The sequence below is a fragment of the Podarcis muralis genome, chromosome 10 (assembly GCF_964188315.1).
Source record: "Podarcis muralis chromosome 10, rPodMur119.hap1.1, whole genome shotgun sequence".
NCBI lineage: Eukaryota > Metazoa > Chordata > Lepidosauria > Squamata > Lacertidae > Podarcis > Podarcis muralis.
Window position 1 is genome coordinate 28578728 of NC_135664.1, and position 18604 is coordinate 28597331.

Consider the following 18604-nt stretch of genomic DNA (forward strand, 5'->3'; position numbering starts at 1 on the left):
GCATTCTGGGAAGGTCCTCCAGCTCCCCAGTAGGGGAAGGCAGAAAGAGAGAGAAGGCGTGAGACGCATGCGCAAACGTTATGACCATGTCTCTCAAAAAAAAGAGCAGGCGCAAACGGGAGCATTACGTAATCCCGAATTAGAGATTTAGTTGAATCTTTTGGGGAAGCGGGCGCTAGTCAGAGAGAGAGAGATTTATGGACTAGCAGCAGAGTTCTTTCTCCGTCATGGAGCAAGGTGACTGCGCAGATGACTTTATTTTTTAAAGTTGCATTGTAGGCTGTTGATGCACGTGGAGGCCTCTTGAAAGATTTGACAGTCCTCCCCTCCCACCCTGCTCAACAACAACAACAACAAATCTGGTTTTGGCTCCGTGGCAGTTGTGGCCGTTAACCGTGAGAAACGGGCTCACGGGAGACAGCTCACGTGACCGGGACACGTCCCGCGCCACCTCACGCACGTCCATGCGGAAACAAGCCCCGCTGAGGGGGGTACAACTTGGCAGAAGTGAGGAGACTGTGGCTCACCCCCAGATGGTTGTGGGACTCCAGCTGCCATCAGCCAACAGCATAGGAGCCAATTCCTAGGGGCCGAGCTCCCTTTGTCCCCGCCACCAACATATTTGAGAAGGCTGTCCCCCTCCCCAGGTGATAAATAAAAGTAAAGGTAAAGGGACCCCTGACCATTAGATCCAGTCGCGGACGACTCTGGGGTTGCGGCGCTCATCTCGCTTTATTGGCCGAGGGAGCTGGCATACGGCTTCCGGGTCATGTGGCCAGCATGACTAAGCCGCTTCTGGCGAACCAGAGCAGCACGGAAACGCCATTTACCTTCCCACTGGAGCGGTACCTATTTATCTGCTTGCACTTTGACGTGCTTTCGAACTGCTAGGTTGGCAGGAGCAGGGACCGAGCAACGGGAGCTCACCCCGTCGCGGGAATTCGAACCGCCGACCTTCTGATCGGCAAGTCCTAGGCTCTGGTTTAACCCACAGCACCACGTCCAGGTGATAAATATTGCCATTCAAATAGTGTGCATGTGACCAAGCTTATTATGTGGGGCTGGGCTTACCTCTCTCCCCCCCCCCATTTTATTAAAGTTGGACCCCAGGCAGCCTTCCCAGCGGTCACAGGTGGGAGTCCAAGGGCACCTGGTAGTTTACTCACCCACCCACAGGTATAGGATTGCAACCTTAAGAGGCTGCATGTCAAAACGTTCAGCTTCCGGGTTGCTGTATTCTGAAGAGCAACAAAGAGCACACGTTTGCCAACTTTTACTTTTAACTATGGATACTATATGATGAAAAAGAGGATGTGTCCTGGAAAAAGAGGTGTACGGCAACCCTACATGATCTGCCCCTTAACTGGAATGGTGGGAGCAGCCCAATGGCAAAGTGCATGATTTGCATGCGGAAGGTCCCTGGCACCCGAACTTTAAAAGATCAGGTATATATTTTTATTTATTACATTTTTATATCGCCCTTCATCGGTAGATCTCACAGCCGTTCACGACATAAAAATACAGCAGGTGAGGTGACATATCTGCCCAGGTTTCTAAACTGAGAGCCAAAGGTTGCCCTGGCAAAGACGTAACCCATGGGTAGGCAAACTAAGGCCCAGGGGCCGGATCCGGCCCAATCGCCTTCGAAATCTGGCCCGCAGACAGTCAGTGTGTTTTTACATGAGTAGAATGTGTGCTTTTATCTAAAAAGCATCTCTGGGTTATTTGTGAGGCATAGGAATTCATTTGTTTTTTTCCTCCAAAATATAGTCCAGCCCCCCACAAGGTCTGAAGAAGAGTTTGGATTTGATATCCCGCTTTATCGCTACCTGAAGGAGTCTCAAAGCAGCTAACATTCTCCTTTCCCTTCCTTCCCCACAACAAACACTCTGTGAGCTGAGAGACTTCAGAGAAGTGTGGCTAGCCCAAGGTCACCCAGCAGCTGCATGTGGAGGAGCGGAGACACGAACCCGGTTTACCAGATTACGAGTCTACCGCTCTTAACCACTACACCATACACCGGCCCCCTGCTGAAAAAGTTTGCTGACCCCTGACGTAACCCATGCCTACCATAGATATATGTAATCAGGGTGTGAGGACTTCGGTTCTCACACTGGCTGCTGAGGAAGCCAGATTAGCATTGCCACCTGCATGCAGCTGTACGGGATAAGATAGTGAGATTCTGATTGGTGCAAGGTCATCCAAGGAACTTCACAGCTGAGCTAAAGGATCCGAACCTGCATTTGCAAAACCTAATGCCCTCTGGTAGCCAATAAACCCTTGGGAGACCTTGCTTCAAATGTTGAATTACAAGCTCGCAGTGCCCTCTGTTTCCCCATCCCTGGTCATCACAGAGTTCTCTGCCCCCTGCAGTTGTCCCAGCCTTACAACCTGGGCCTGCCTTTGCACACACAGAGTCCACATGGTCTGAGCCACCTCCTGCCACTGTGTTCCCAAGTCCACTGGCTGTGGATTCCCACTGGATTTCTATTTGCTTTCTTATCCTAGGTCACTCAGTTTTTGCTACTTTGCTAGTAGTCTTGTGCTGAGCTGCCCTCCTTGCCCTCAGGCTTGAGTGCTCCCTCTCTCCTGCTCTTCTGTGCTCTGCTGGGGTTTGCTTTGTCTTGCAGGGGCTGCCTGAGTTTGGAGTCCCCTTGCTCTGGTCTGGCTTGACTGCACTTCCCATCCTCCTGGGTGATGTGATCCTGCAGCAGGGGCTGCTCCTGCCAAGCGTGTGAGGCTCTGCAACAAGAGTGCTGCAGGGTGACTCCTAGTGGCGTGAGACTGTATTCCCTGTCTCTCACCTTGCCAAAGCATGACACAAGTTCCCCAGCCCTGTAGCAGAGGGTGCAGGCAGGGAGCCAGGAGTGAAGGTTGTGAGAAATGATTTCCAGGTGTTGGCATGGCAAGCCATCATAGTTCTCCCTCTCCACCAGGAGAGAAGAGACGGAGCATGTCTACACATCTGCTTGGGGCCTGCAAGTGTTCAGCATCCATTGCTGAAGCCCAGGTGACTGCTTGGGAGTGAAGCTTGGGAAGGAAATGTCAACAGCAGCAGTGTTTGTTCCTGCGCTGAAGAAACAAACTTGCTCAAAAGCTGGTATTTTTTTCACCAAGTGCCCAGTGTTCATGCCCTTCCACAATAGTGCCCCCTCCTGGTGCTCAAAGTCCCCATAAGAAGTGTGTGTGGCACAGTTCCATGCCATGAGAGGCATCATGTGATTTGTGGCTGGCGCATTTGGGTTGATATCCTTCCAGTGCCATCTGTTGATTGGCCATGGGGCTCTGCTGCATATGGAGAGAAGTCTCATGCCAACATAGGTGTGACTAGCCAGTGGGATGGGCCCCCAATTTTCTCACAGCCCTAGTCTATTGTTTCCTATGAAATGGGGCCCTGTGCACCATGTCTTTTGATGGTATAGAACGCTGGTCTTCAGCTGGTGCATCGGGGCCCACAAGTGGGTCATGACCTGATTCAATGTGGGTCACAACAGGAGCGCTTCAACATCCAGCTATATGGTTAAATGTTAAGAAATGGGTGTCCAAACACATGTTTGGGTTAAAATGGGTTGTGGGTCTGAAAAGATTGAAGATCTTATATATATGTGGTCTGAAGAGGGTTTGGATGTGGTAGATTGCTGGCTTCCCAGTATGTCCTGTCCCCATCCCAGGTTATCCCTTTTTTGGGATGTGGCAGGTGTGGCTCTTATGCACCAGCCTGTCTGTGCGCAGGTGAATGGACTTCTGTTGATGGCAGAGGGGGATTTCTGAATGAGCTCCCCTCTTCTAGGGTGGGACCTGTGGCACCATGTCCTAAACTCCTTCAGCCCAGCCGATAGGGAGTTTGGATTGCACCAAAACTGACGATGACATTAAATGGCAAACTATGGAGTGGTTTTTGAGAAGACTTCTCATTTAATAAGTCTGTCTAATCTCAGGAGACAGCAGGTTTCTATGTATTTTGCTTTGCGATTTTTGGGGGGGGGGTTCTGAATCTGTGGTGTCACTGGATAAATTGTATAGGTTTTCATGGATGTTAATAACTGCTGCTCAGTAGTGCTGGATACATATAGCTGTGAAGCCTTGAGGACAAAAGCACACTCTTATTATTAACAAGCATGAATAATAGCTGTGAAGAAAAAGCTTTCCTGTGTTTAGAACAACAAGGAAACAGGATGTGAAATAATTATCTATGATTTATGTTATATTTATAAACTTGTGGAGGGGAGATGAGATAGTGTTAACTTCTCGGGAGACATAAGTCTCCCAACAAGAATGCAGATTGTCATTCAGGCACTAATCTGTGTCATGTTATTTGTACTGATTGTGCTGTCTCCTTGGGAATAGATGTCCTTGCCCTTCACGCCTTATATAAAATTGTTGTCCACTCAAAACACTTAAGATAAGGCGAATTATAACTGAGCAACCCTATATTCCAATGACAGAATGTGTTTAAGTGAGGCGTGAGGACATATGCACTCAATATCCTATGTCCACTCAGCCCAGGAAGGAAGGGGGAAACACAGTGTCCTGAAAAATCTCAAAACACAAGAATGCATTATTTGGTTTGTTGGTTTATTTGTTTTATTATTATATTTATATCCCACCCATAGCTGTCAACATTTCCCCTTTTTAAAGGGAAATTCCCTTATTCCGAATAGGATTCCTCGCAAGAAAAGGGAAAAGTTGACAGCTATGATCCCACCTTTCACCCAAAGAGCTCAAAGTGGCATACATGGTTCTCCGTCTTCCTGTTTTATCCTCACAACCCTGAGAGGTATGTTAGGCTAAGAGACTGTGACTGGCCCAAGGCTGCATGTTTGAGTGAGGATTGGAATGCTAGCATCTCCCAAGTCTCAATGCTACACCACACTGGCAACACACCACAAATGGCAATCATGTGTCCGGCATCCATGGAAGCAAATTAAAGGTGTACGGCGCAAAGGAAAAACGAGAGTGGCAGGAAGTGCAAAAGGGAAGAGGAAAGGTCTGTGACATAGCATTAATTTTCCTAATGGTAAAATAATTCTAAGTATTAAAGTTGTGTTAATTAGCTTCATCTCAGTGTAATCTGAAAATCTCACCGTCAAATATACCAATCCTTGATAAAGTTGAGACAATGAAAATAAAAAAAAAATGTCTGTGTATGCTACACACTGGAAATTTTTTTGGCTCCACTGGGATAAAAGAAACATTCAGTACTTTGCTAGTTGGATATAAATCCTTATTTTATTGTGGTCTCTTGTTCAGTGAAATTTCTTATGTGATTTTCACACTGTAGAATCCTGAAGCTCTGTTGCAGAAATGCTGCCACAAGATGGCAGTACATCACACCATTAATAATATATTTTGTAAGGGGTTCTCTCTTACAAACCTGTCAACTGTGAATGACAAACATATTCAAAATTTAGCGAGGGCGTAAGTTTGTGGGTCATGAAATCTTTTTGGCATGGGTTGGACCAACTCATGTGCCAAAACAGTGTCACAAAATATGATACTACTCCACTGAAACAGGGTTATTCTTGTTTGCAGTCAAAGATGCTACATGTTTAGTAATGGGCTGCAATCAATGTAAGCCAGTTAATGAAACTATTTAGCCAAATTCTGCATTTAAAAGGGAAAAAACCTAGCCAAAGATTTCAGCAGGCATCAAAAATAGTACAACTAAGCTGCCTGCCTAATATTAATAGACTTATTATCTAAGCTCACTGTAACTGCAAAGAGATTCTTCACACCTTTCTGAAGCTCCAAAATGAGCAGAGCCGGAAATTACATTGATTACTATTTAATGACACAATGCACATCTGGGTATTATATCAGGGCTATTTCTTTAATTTCTACCATATCCTGCTTACTTTAGCTGCTTCCTTTCTGGCATGTCTATGTGTGCATTGTTACAGATATAAAGCCTGCTATATTATTTCACACTGGGGCCATTATTTGAATGAAAAGCTATGCAGGGTAACTATATATATAAAAAAGAGGCAAATCAAGTGATAATTAGCATGACTTCATTTTCCATTGAATGGCAATGTTATTTGGGATGGGGGGGGAGAGAGACACAAGAGGGTTGGTTAGTGCAGATTCATACAACTTCTTTCACACAACCACAAAATGGCCACTGAGGGAGGGGAATTCTACCTAAGGGGTTAAACATACAACGGAACACCCCACAGACTTTGGATGCAAGGATGTATTTAAGGCTGTGTATAATTCCCCCTTATGACTGCTTAGTGTGTGTGTTTATGCTGGAGGCGAGGTTTGAATTAGAGAATCTCATTGCCCACAGACAGCATGCTGCACCATTTCTGCAAGTAGTCAGATTGTAGCAGTGTCAGGTTGCTACATCACTTTCTCTGGAGCTCTTGTTAGATTAATTGTAAAACAGGAAGTGGAACTCAGATCAGTCATGAAAAAACTTTAAATGAGTTTGGTCCTATTTTCTGATTAATTGTCATGGATATAAGTGAAACTCTAAACTACCGTGTAGCTTCTTATTTACATTTCCCCAAGATAACCTTTGTTTGGCTGATGTGAAAAGAAAGCTTTTCTTTTTGAAAAAAAATGCCAAGGAGGATGTTGCAATAAAGCAAATAATGTTTCCCGCTTATGTCAATATCTCTGGATCTTATTGCATCAGATGGGAACATTTTGGATTACCTTCTTGCATGAAGAACATGGCCCTATGGCATGGGTAAGCAAACTAAGGCCCGGGGGTCAGATCCGGCCCAATCGCCTTCTAAATTTGACCCGCGGACGGTCGAATGTTTTTACATGAGTAGAATGTGTCCTTTTATTTAAAATGCATCCCTGGGTTATTTGTGGGGCCTGCCTGGTGTTTTTACATGAATAGAATGTATGCTTTTATTTAAAATGCATCTCTGGGTTATTTGTGGGGCATAGGAATTTTTTCATCCCCCCCCCATACAGTCCGGCCCCCCACAAGGTCTGAGGGACAGTGGATTGGCCCCCTGCTGAAAAAGTTTGCTGACCCCTGCTATGGTGTCAATGCCAGAAGCATGCCAGTTAATTGCTCACTGAGATCAAAGTCCAACAACAATCAGTTTATCATGTTTCCTGAGAATATTGCTTATTAATTTAAATGAGAGCTGCTGGAAGGTTATCCAAAGAAAATAAACTGCTCCCACTAGTTTGAATGCAGACTAATAGTGTATTCCTAAACATATCTACTCAGAAGTTAGACCCGATGAGTTCAATGGGACTTACTCCCAGATACAGCTGCATAGGATTGTAGCCTAAGGGCGCTTCCAGACAGCATTTTTATTGCTTTTGATGCTACTGGACAGTGCCAGTAAGCTACAGTAAGTTACAGATTATGAGGGGCCCCTAAGTAAAACAAGTTTCTAAATCAATTTTTACATAATTGCTTAAAAATAAAGGAAACAAGGAAAACAGACTTTAAACCAGACATGATCATTCTGAGATGATAAAAATATACTTAATGGCTACACAGTTGTTACATTGTGGTCATATATCTGCAAAGAAATAACTATAATTTGTATCAACATTTCATTAGGCCTGTCCATAAGCTTCCAAACATCACTGGTGGCAAGTGAGACCCAGTTCAGGTCGAGTGCAGACTGCACAGTGCTTGTTGCAAAATATATGTTTTAGCTAGATGATTAGTTTTTAGTAGCATCCTTGCCTACATACCAGTATATATTTGCATATAAAACGTTTTTCCTATTTTCATTGTCCTTTCTGCTATACTTATTTTTTTTTTTTTGTAGTTGGACGCACAATTCCTCCTGTTTGACCAAACCAGCACTGATGAAACAGGAGGCTATGTGATATTTAACATGTCTGGATTTCTTGGCTCAGTTCTTTAATAAGATGTAACAACAAAGTTCTGCACAACACATTTATACAGTAGAGTGATGTGACCAGAACGCTGTTAAATAACTTTGGAGAGCAAGTATTAGAAATGTTTTACATATTCCGTCCCTTCTTTTGGCAAAGGGCAAGTTTGTTCTTCTAGAGAAGTGAACATTTCCTACCTGGAGTTCATGTTGCAGTTTACTCATTGCAATTAAAGGATGTAGTTTGACGTATGTAATGACGCCTGTTCCGTTACCCCAAAGATATCAATATACACAACACAATTTGTCTCTAGGAAGAGAGCAAACAATACTCAAGTTCTTATCTAATACTGCTACAACTGAGAAGCTATTGCAGCTGCTTTTTTTGGAAACCGCAACTCGCGCGGGGGGGGGGGGGGAGTAATGAACCATTGGGAAAATAAATATAGCAACACCAGAATTCAGATATCCTTAGTCACACATGAGGAAATTGTTGGGCTACTATAAGAGAAACCGAGTTAGTGATTGTTCCATGATGCTTAAGGCTAGAACTCTCAAAGGAGCTAGTGATTTTATGTAATGATATATTTGTCTATATCAGGCTTCCACTGTCCGCCTTTCAGGTGTTTCAAGACTAAAACTCTAGCCAACCTTTACCATTGGCCATTATGGCTGGAGAAGATGGGAGTCCTAGATCCAAACATCTGAAGGACACTGGGTTGAGTAAGGCTGATCTGTATAGCAAAAAATGTATGGGAAAACTTTGCTAGCCACAGATTTTGGTAACATAAAGTATGGTCCTATCTACTCACCATCAGCAGGCGAGATTTGTTTCCATGGAAGCAAAGTTATTTCCCTGCACTCAATCAGACATAGAACAGCAGCTCTTGCACTCAAAATTTATTTGCAGACAAATAAATGAACTTCGTTAACTTTGCCGAAATAATCATTTAGACATTTCACCAGAATAAATTATCAGCCTCATGAGGCCTAAGATGCTACCTAAGATGATGTTCTTATTTTTTATATACATTATTTTTTATGTTTGCTGCTCACTGTGGGCTATGTTCAGAGAGGCAGACTACAAATGATTTTATAAAATAAAAAGCAACAAAGAAGAAAATTCTGCCTTTATAGGCTTAGAGGAAGCATAGAGCCTCATGACTTACTAAGTAAGGGGAGAAAATCCATTTTAAGACTTGCAAAGTATAAGTAAAGATTGGCACTGGATGGGAGAATGCTTTTCGTTACACTCTTGCGGTGAAGAAAACTAGAAGACAAATGTGAATGTTGTGTGTGTGTGTGTGTGTGTGTGTTAATATCCATGAAACACAGCCTCAATGAAAGCAGAAGTCCATGAAAAATAGGGCATTGCTCCAGTGAATCATCTATGCGAACCTAAGCCATCCACAATGTACTAATTAGAATAGATGAGGTAATCAGCACTCCACCCAATCAAAGTAAACAACAAAAAAATGGCTGGAAGGAGGAAATTGATTAATGTGGGTATCATGCATTTCAGCAGTCTACTTTGAAAAGTCTTGGTTAAACTAAGCTTTGAAAGGCTGTGTTTGTGAAGGAGTGGAAGAAACCAGTTCTTTACAGTTATTGCACATGACCAATGAACTTTCACAAACAAGAATAAATGCAAGGAGATCTACCTCATAGCACAATTCAAACCACATATTCAGAAGTAAGTCTGACTACATTTCATGGGACTTTCTCCCAGGAGTTAAGACTATAGCTTCAGTGATGAAATTAAACATGTTTGAAAAGATTGGTCCATTAATATGTCCATTTGTCCACATATTTACCTTAAAATTGTCCTTCGGATCAGAATTATGGCTTCAGAGCTATGGGAATATGTCTAGATATTCCCAGTAGAAAATTCATTGTTCAGCCCCGCTACCTTCTTGGAGCTGTCAATCATAATCTGAGAATCTTTAGGAAGCTGACAGACTTGCCTCTTGAGGCTGACATGAAACTAGATAAGGCTTTTCCTATATGAAGATACCCTTTCTTTAAGGGGAAGGGCAACAGATCAGAAGGTCCTAGTTTCAATCCTTTCAGGTAGGACTGGGAGAAAATCTGTCTAAAATCCTGGAGAGCTGTTGCCAGTCAGAGGGCCACCAACCAGCTCCTTTAAGCTGTAATCCTATACACCAGGGGTAGGGAACCTGTGGTTCTCTGAATATGGTTGGACTTCCAGTTTCCATCAGGCTCTGCCAGCATAACCAATAGTCAGAGATAAGAGGAGCTGTAGCCCAACCAAATCCACAAAGCCATGGTTTAGCACATTCGCCAGAGTACAAGCCCCATTGAACTAAATGGGATATACTTATGCATAGATATGTTTAGGATCATGCTGTTAGTGACTGTTTTTAAGCAATGGGGAGGGGAGGTGGGGTATGTTTTGGTTAAAACGGATGGGAGCAGGGCTGAGGAGAGCTGGAGGATTTAATTATCTACCTTTCTCCCACAATTAAAACTGTTTATTGTTTGCAAGCGTATGTAACCACTGGGCACCTTTGAATATCTAAATAACTTGTGCACCAACACTGAGATCTTGTGTATCAGTTTTCTCTTATTATCGCCATTTTTGTAGGTGCAGTGAGTCCTATTGGTAGTACTACTGGTGGCAGTGCCACTGGATGGAGGGAGGAGAGGCAGGCAGGCAGGACCTACTAGACAGCCTGGGACTCAGTAGCTGCCCAAATATGATGCCAGGCCAGCTAAAATGAAGGCTGAAGTTTCAGAATAGCAAACCTGATCAAAGATTCCCAGAGGAGGAGCCATAAAAGCTTCAGCTGAGCAGACAGCAATTCCTGTCATCTCAAACACCCCCTGGAATACAAAGACCTTAGTCACCATCCTAAAGGTTGCAAATGACCAGTTGTTGATCTGCCATCATACATCATATCCTTCCTGGATACCCGAGTTGTTATCCATTTCAGAGCTGGTTCAGGATGTAGGTTAAGCTTGACAAAACTGTGCAGTATACATTTCCTGTGTTTTCCCTCTTGACCAAGGCAAAGGAGAACCCTAGCATTAATACTGCTACTTCAGCTTGTCCAACTGAAGCTCTGTTTTGAAACTAATGCTCTCGTTGGTCAACAAGAGGGCAGAATCTGGGATGTGTCAAGTCACCTTGCTCCCTGCTTTTCATTAAAACAGCATTTCAGCAAAGCATTTTTGTGTACAGCTGTGTGAGTGAAGACCCAATTATTGTAGACCAGACTTCCACAACCTGTTGCCTTCTGGACATTTTGGACTACAACTCCCGCTGGGTAAGATGGGACTTGTAGTCCAAAATGTCTACAAGACAACAGGCTGCTACTACCAATGGCTGCACTTTTCTTTCGAAGACTAGGTATTGTGTCCTCACTCCCATGTTGAGGAACACTAGGGCATTAACACCCAAAATGTGGTTAATGGATCTATATCTTCTCTTAAAATTAATGCATCTAATTGTTTCAGACCATACTTTTATATTTAAAAATTATACTGAAAACAGAAAATTCCAGAATTACATTGTTTTTATTTACACAGATCACCATTTACACGTATATCGTTAAATATGAACAGCACAGATAACAATGACACAGAAGCCAGAGGAAAATGTTTCTAATAGTATTTTTTTAATAACCTGAGTGGACACCACTCAGCTTAAAACATAGCTTAGGACTTTAGAAAACTGGTTTAATGTAAACAATGTACATTCAGTTCTTAATGGGATATTTTTCACTTTTGAAACCGAATTTGTTGGATTATCTGCAGCACTAGAGGATAAACAATGCAGTAATTTAAAAAGCAAGAGCTTACATACCCCCACCCCTACATTTGATATTTGTGCTCGTTTGAGAATTGTGCTGCTTCAGGTCCTGCCATTTCATACTCACAAAATAAGCCTGGTAAATGTATAACGATCCATTGGAAATCAGTAGGACAACACTGAAATACTGAATAACAAGGTACTCCAGCTTTAAAAATACGTTACTTAAGAGATTTGTGACTACAATTTTGATTTCAATGAAGGACCAATTCAGCTGAGAGCACACAGTCAGCTTGCCACGTAGCACAGTTCTACTTAAGGCCTGGCTTATGTCCCAGCAAACAGACCAATCAATCAATCAATCAATCAATGCTGCTAGCAAAATGGCCTTCAGCGCTGCTTTGAGCATGGTGCATAATTTCCTTGGGCTCTCATACAAAACTATCTTTGACAGAACTGATCCCACTTGTAGGCTGTGATTCAGAGCTTAAGAGGGCTATGGTATGTGTGCACACTCACAAACACAGGTCTATGGTGCTTTTTTGGGTGGGCACAAGCGACAACAAAGAAATGCCACTCCCTGCCCCCTGCAGCTCATTTGCCCTCAAAATAGTGTACTGAAGAAGAGTTTGGATTTGATATCCCGCTTTATCACTACCTAAAGGAGTCTCAAAGCGGCTCACAATCTCCTTTCCCTTCCTCCCCCACAACAAACACTCTGTGAGGTGAGTGGGGCTAAGAGACTTCAGAGAAGTGTGACTAGCCCAAGGTCACCCAGCAGCTGCATGTGGAGGAGCGGAGACGCGAACCTGGTTCACCAGATTACGAGTCTACCACTCTTAACCACTACACCACACTGAACCCAGTGCCAGATTAATAAGCAGTGTTGACATTTTATATAAAATCGCCTGCTCTGTACAGGGGCTGTCTTCACACCCGCCTACCCACCCCGCTACTTCTTATGGTGTCGTTAGAATTTCATCATTTGAGGATCCTTTAGGATTCCAGCTTAGTGGTTGCACTGTTGGCCACAAATCACTACGCAACATGGAAGTTTTTCCATTTGCATCCATTGCTGTTAATATCCTTTATTTGTTTCTTATACAAGAGCATTTAAAATGGGAGTCTGGTCAACAGCAGAACTTCATGGGATTCCACTCAAGCATCCTGATTTGAAGATCTATTGTGGTTGAGTCTGCAAGCAACCCCCCTTCCCAATGTATAGCTAAAGTGTCTAGTGGGGACTGGAAGTGTTGTATTGTAGGGGATGGATGAACCACAAGCGCACTGGTGGTGCATATTGCTTCAGGTTCACTTCTAATTGAAGGATCTCAAGCAGCAGAGGAAAACCTCTTCCTTGTACTTTGTGGAACAGACAGAAATGGGTAAACATGGGCCAATGGTTTGAGCCGATATAAGGTGGTTTCTTTTTTTATGGACACATCCAAGCACACATGAAGCTCTGTATCACAGCATAGATTCATAGAAGGTTAGAGGGCACTGCAAAAGGATTACATTTTACTTCCAGTTAACAAAGAGAAATATATGACAGATAGTAGCAAAGTATGGCAGTTCATTGAGTTGTGCTCTTAGAAATGTGCTACAGTAAACAACACCATTATATAAGCTTAGGATTTGCTTTAGGCAACTTCATTACATGGTAGAATAGAACTGGACAGAGTAAAAGTGGGAGAGGACAAATTCAGTGAAGTCGAGAGCTAAGGCTTTGATGCTACTATTCAGATTTGGCTACAAACACGTTTTTTGTTTTTTAAATAACTCTTATGGACAGACTACCTCAGCACTTTCATTTTACGGAACACACAACTGCAAAAATAGAAGCATCCTATTTATTTACAATATATATATACATACACAAATGAAACGTTTCCTACAATACAACACAACTGCATAGATTCTTTTTGTTGCTGCTGCTGTTTTAAAAAAATCAGACTTAGGGGATATATGTACAGCATGTGAGTATCAAGGTCCTGCCAGCCCTGTGTTTGACAAAGGCATTCAATGTTATCATCACATTTGATAACAGAAGGCCTTACACTGAGAAACAATGGGCACATTCAGTTTTGTGTTGTTTTTTTAAAAAAACCAAAACAAAAGGAAATGCTTTCCTGATGCCAAGCACTCTCTTCCGAATAAAGAAAGATCCCTGGACAAGGAGATCTGAGAGGTTTTTAAAAACCCACCTAAGCCAATACATTCTACTGTGATATTGTCCAAAGTTCAGAAAGTAGTTTGTGGAACTGGGGGACCAAGGAAAGGCATATGCAACATCCTTGTCTGTATTTCATCCGGATTGTATTTGGTTTTCAAGCAATAGTGCAACGTCATATGCAATGCAACTGGGAGCAAGTTTTGCTACCCATTGCTTTCCCCCTCCCTTTCTCTCCCCACCCCCAGGGACAAATTATTGTGATGGGGAAACATGACATTCCTGCAACAGACATACTGCCGGGGATGAGGGGAGGTATTTGGATCCTCTACAGCAATTGCACATGTAGTGTGCTTTATCAGCTATGGTTGGAAAAGACCTTTATAGCCAGCTATAAAGCCCCTGCTAAATCAGTCCAATGTCCCACCTAGACTAACATCCTGTTTGCCATTAGAGGCCTTTAGGAGATCATCCCAGCAGGTAATGAAAGGCACCAGCCCTCTCTTGCCCTTCAATGTTTTGCATTTCCTGGCTTGGAACATGGAGCTTCTGCTTTGTAATCATGGCTAGCAGCTGTTGATAGACTTACGTTCCATGACTTCCCCTCCTAATCCCCTTTTAAAACAATTCAAGTTAATAAAAACAGAGCTCCTAGTCAATATCAACACGCACAAAAGAAGGATAGGGAAGGAGTAAATTGAGGCTGGCGTAGAAAACCCAAAATCTGGAACTGTGACCAAAAAAAACCAATTATGCTGTAGCTTTAATTAGAATTCATCATCATCAAGATAGCCTGGGCAATGAATTAATGGCTTGGATTTTGTGGCTTTGCTTGAAATGTGCTACACCACTGCCAAAATTAGTTATTCCCAAACTGAGGGGAACCAACTTTCATTTAATGTTGACAATCTTCCTGTGAATTTCATCTCAAGACCCTGAGACTTACCCCATCCCTAACACCTGGTGTACTTATTCTTCTCCATTACTCATCCATTTGGTAATTTATTTGCAAGCGTATCGCAATATTATGGTGAATCCCAAGAGTCTCTAGGAATCACCAGGCCATTTTACATCAGCGTTTAAGACAAAAACAAAACCTAGTACACAGTTTCATGTGTCAGTTTGAACCCAACAGCAACTTGCTTTTTGTACCATCCTTCAAAATAGTCTAATGGAGAAAATGCTGGACTTCAACTGGAGACCTAAGTCCAAATCCTTGCTCAGCCATGAACAATTCATTCCCTCCCCTGGCCTCCACTCTGCAATAGGGAACTATTAACTGACCTACTTCACAATGTGGTTTTGCAGATGAACAAGATACTATCCATAAAGCACTTTGCAGAAATGATAAATAATATCACATTCTAAAGTCCTACACATTCCGAAAAGAGGCAAAATATTTATAAAAGCAGTTATGAAATAGTACTATGAAATATGTACAGTTTATCATGAGTTTTGGTTTAAAAAATATACATGTGGGATGAATATCAGTAGGATAATTGTCCCAGAGCCTGAACTGGATAAAACAAACACTGATTGATCCAAAGGGTGGATAACTGTGATCCAGAAACTTTCATTGCAGAACACCTCAAATGCAATTATAACGATTTTATTTTATTTTTTAAAGAAGAAATACAGGTGTCTATATTGGATAACAGGCACTGCAGTAACTCAGGCTACAACCAAGAGAGCACACACATACACACAGGCATACATGTCATTGTTTTCTTTTCTTTTTTAATGGACCACAGATCCTTCTTCTCAACTGAAGGCTAGTCTCTTGAGGTTTAGGAGCAGCTTAACAGGCAGTGTGGGGGTATCTGTGTATGCGGAAAGATCATCCTGTGACCCTTCAGACTGAAGACAGTTACAACTTTCTCTTCATTTGTTCCAGAACAAGTCTCTACTGAGTGGACAATGGCTGGAGAACAAAGTCTCCCCAGTTTCTCTGTCATGTTACATTTAACTGCTTGAGGTGGTTTTCAAACTGTATTTCCTTACAAGGCACTGAGATGGAACTTATGACTTCCTCAGTAGTTCTTTTACTATTTCTCAGCCTTGCTGGTACACTCTCCCTTTTAGCTTTATGTTCTTGTGGGGTGGGTAGGTGTGTAGTGTGTAGGAAACTAAACATTTGAATTTACAAATAACACTATGGCACCAAGGAGATTTATCTGTCATACACTGCAATCACTCCCGAATCTGCTTGCTTTCATTTCAGGGCCTGAAAGCTTCAATCCAAGAGATACTGTTATCAATGCAATCTAGAAAACGGGGCACAGCTTTTTGGAGAAATACTCAAGAGCTTTTAAATCTACAAAGAAACTCTTTTAAAGTTTAAAGATGAGACTGGGTCTAAAAAAGTCGAAGGCTGCTGATACAGATTCTAATTCCCATAGAGCCTGTCATCAGAACAGAGGCTGAATGTGGTTGGATACAGGTGTTGAATTCCTGCGCATCTTCACTTGATATGTGGTAAGATTCTCCTTATCATTTGAAAGGACAACATGCATCATACAGTGGTGCCCCGCAAGACGAATGCCTCACAAGACGAAAAACCCGCTAGATGAAAGGGTTTTCCGTTTTTGAGTTGCTTCGCAAGGCGAATTTCCCTATGGGCTTGCTTCGCAAGACAAAAACGTCTTGCGAGTCTTGCAATTTTTTTTCGCTTTCCCCACCCTTTTTCTAAGCCGTTAAGCCGCTAATAGCCTTTTAGCCGCTAAGCCTTTAATAGCCGCTAAACCGCTAATAGCGCTAATCCGCTAAGCTGCAAGACGAAAAAACCGCTAGACGAAGAGACTCGCGGAACGGATTATTTTTGTCTTGCGAGGCACCACTGTATATGCAAACCACTAACTTTCCAGTTGGTAAATGGTTGCCTACATCCACTCTGTTTAAGCAGTGGCTTCTCATCAAACTCTTCTCCCTCGTCAGGCTGAGAGAGATTTCCCTGCCTCCACTGTAAGGTTCATGGGGGGGTACAGCCAAGTGAACTTTATAACCCTGTGGAGCCTGGCTGCCTGCTACAGTATAGCAAACACACCCACCACACAAACTCAAATGCAAGTCGGGAAATACACACGCAAGAATTTCTAACGCAATACGCAAAAGCTACCAAGGGCTGGGAGTTAAGATGTCTGTCTGTGACCTCCACTGCAATCCTTCATAGTGTTCTGGTGATAGCTGCCTTCACCAATGGCAAATTTCAGAGGGAACAGGGTCTGCTCTGTTCACCTGAAAGCTTGCTGTAGCTCTGCATGCTCACTTTTCAGTGGTCGACCTGAGGTCTATTTCCTGAAGTTCCATCAGGGCTTTTATTTGTGGCACTGCTTTCAAATGATTGTCAGACTACTTATTTAGCTGAGACAAATACCCGTTCGGAGTCTGTTCATGTTTAGCTTCATAACCATTTGTGATTCAGAAGTGTATCCTGCTTTTAAACTCCTAGGCCAAAGTCTGGGCAAATCTTCCCTTCTTTTCTAGGACATCCTTCCAGCAGTTTACCAGACCAGACTGAGTGCTCATTAAGAAGCCACCACCTCTGCAGCTCCAGATTGAAATCAACAGTTCTATAATTGGCAGCAATCAACCTTATGAATTTATTCACATCCCCAGGGGACAACTATCTGAACACAATCCATTTCTTTAAAAATAAACCAAACATGCATACATGGAACTCACAAACTGAGTGTGCAAAAGACAACTTCTGGTAGGGATGATCTACTAAGGCTTAATAGTGTACAGGCTTTGTTCACGGATACCAAAGACCCTATAGATTACGTACATATGTGACCTAATGGTAGATTATCTATCCACTAAGCACACTGCTGGACAAGAACAATCAGATAGAGGTAAACTTATCTCCAGGAAGTGAGCTCTAGTTTGATCAAGGCTGGTTAACTGATTGTAAAAGGTAAAGGTACCCCTGCCCGTACAGGCCAGTCTTGACAGACTCTAGGGTTGCGCGCCCATCTCACTCAAGAGGCCGGGGGCCAGCGCTGTCCGGAGACACTTCCAGGTCATGTGGCCAGCGTGACATCGCTGCTCTGGCGAGCCAGAGCCCACACGGAAATGCCGTTTACCTTCCCACTTGTAAGCGGTCCCTATTTATCTACTTGCACCCGGGAGTGCTTTCGAACTGCTAGGTTGGCAGGCGCTGGGACTGAACAATGGGAGCGCACCCCACCGCGGGGATTTGAACCGCCAACCTTTCGATCGGCAAGCCCTACGCGCTGAGGCTTTTACCCACAGCGCCACCCGCGTCCCTAACTGATTGTAGTTGAAAACAAATTGATATATTAATTTGCAAGTATATAACCTCAATTATTTTAGTGGCAGTTACCACACAGAGAACACCAATGGCCAATGGACAAATCTATGAGTATGCAAAATTGTACTGACCACCACCATAAACTTAATACTGATCCAGTAGCTTGTGGGAACACGAAGGATAACATTTAAAATAAGGTAACATAAAATGATTGGGTTGTAGCCAATGTTTGTCCTATTCAGAGAAGACCAACTGAAATCAATGGGCATGACTAACTTGTATCCATTAATTTCAGTGGGACTACTCTTGAGTAATACTTGGCTGCAACATTGCATCCTACTGGTATTCCATTGTTTTGAGTTCATGAAGGATACTCACAAAGGGCATATTAACAAAATGGGATAATAATGATTTTGGTGTGAGTAGCAAAATGGAAATGTATTCTTCTTAATGTCCCATTAACTTCAGTGGCCTTCAGCAGTGTCTCCTGAATGCACCCAGTCATAGATGACGAGAGGAATGCTCACCAGGGAAAACATTACTCCTAATGCCAAAAAGAGAGAGGCCTAGAA

General features: G+C 42.9%; 1 protein-coding gene and 1 long non-coding RNA gene across 4 annotated transcripts in view; one reads left to right on the forward strand and one right to left on the reverse strand.

Moving 5' to 3' along the window:
- Nucleotides 1-243: 243 nt before the first annotated feature.
- On the forward strand, nt 244-17431 carry LOC144328960 (uncharacterized). 2 transcript variants are annotated; one of them, XR_013394338.1, is made up of 2 exons: nt 244-647; nt 15984-17431. It is a non-coding gene; the product is annotated as an uncharacterized LOC144328960 (long non-coding RNA). The 2 variants fall into 2 exon arrangements; XR_013394339.1 differs by lacking the exon at nt 244-647 and adding an exon at nt 660-1445.
- SLC38A1 (solute carrier family 38 member 1) overlaps nt 11339-18604 on the reverse strand; it is a 46472-nt gene continuing 39206 nt past the window's right edge. For both annotated transcript variants that reach the window (XM_028746255.2, XM_077934671.1), the window contains one exon: nt 11339-18598. In XM_028746255.2, coding sequence (XP_028602088.2) covers nt 18497-18598 — 102 coding nt within the window. In that variant the 3' untranslated portion in view covers nt 11339-18496. The remainder of the gene's footprint in view (nt 18599-18604) is intronic.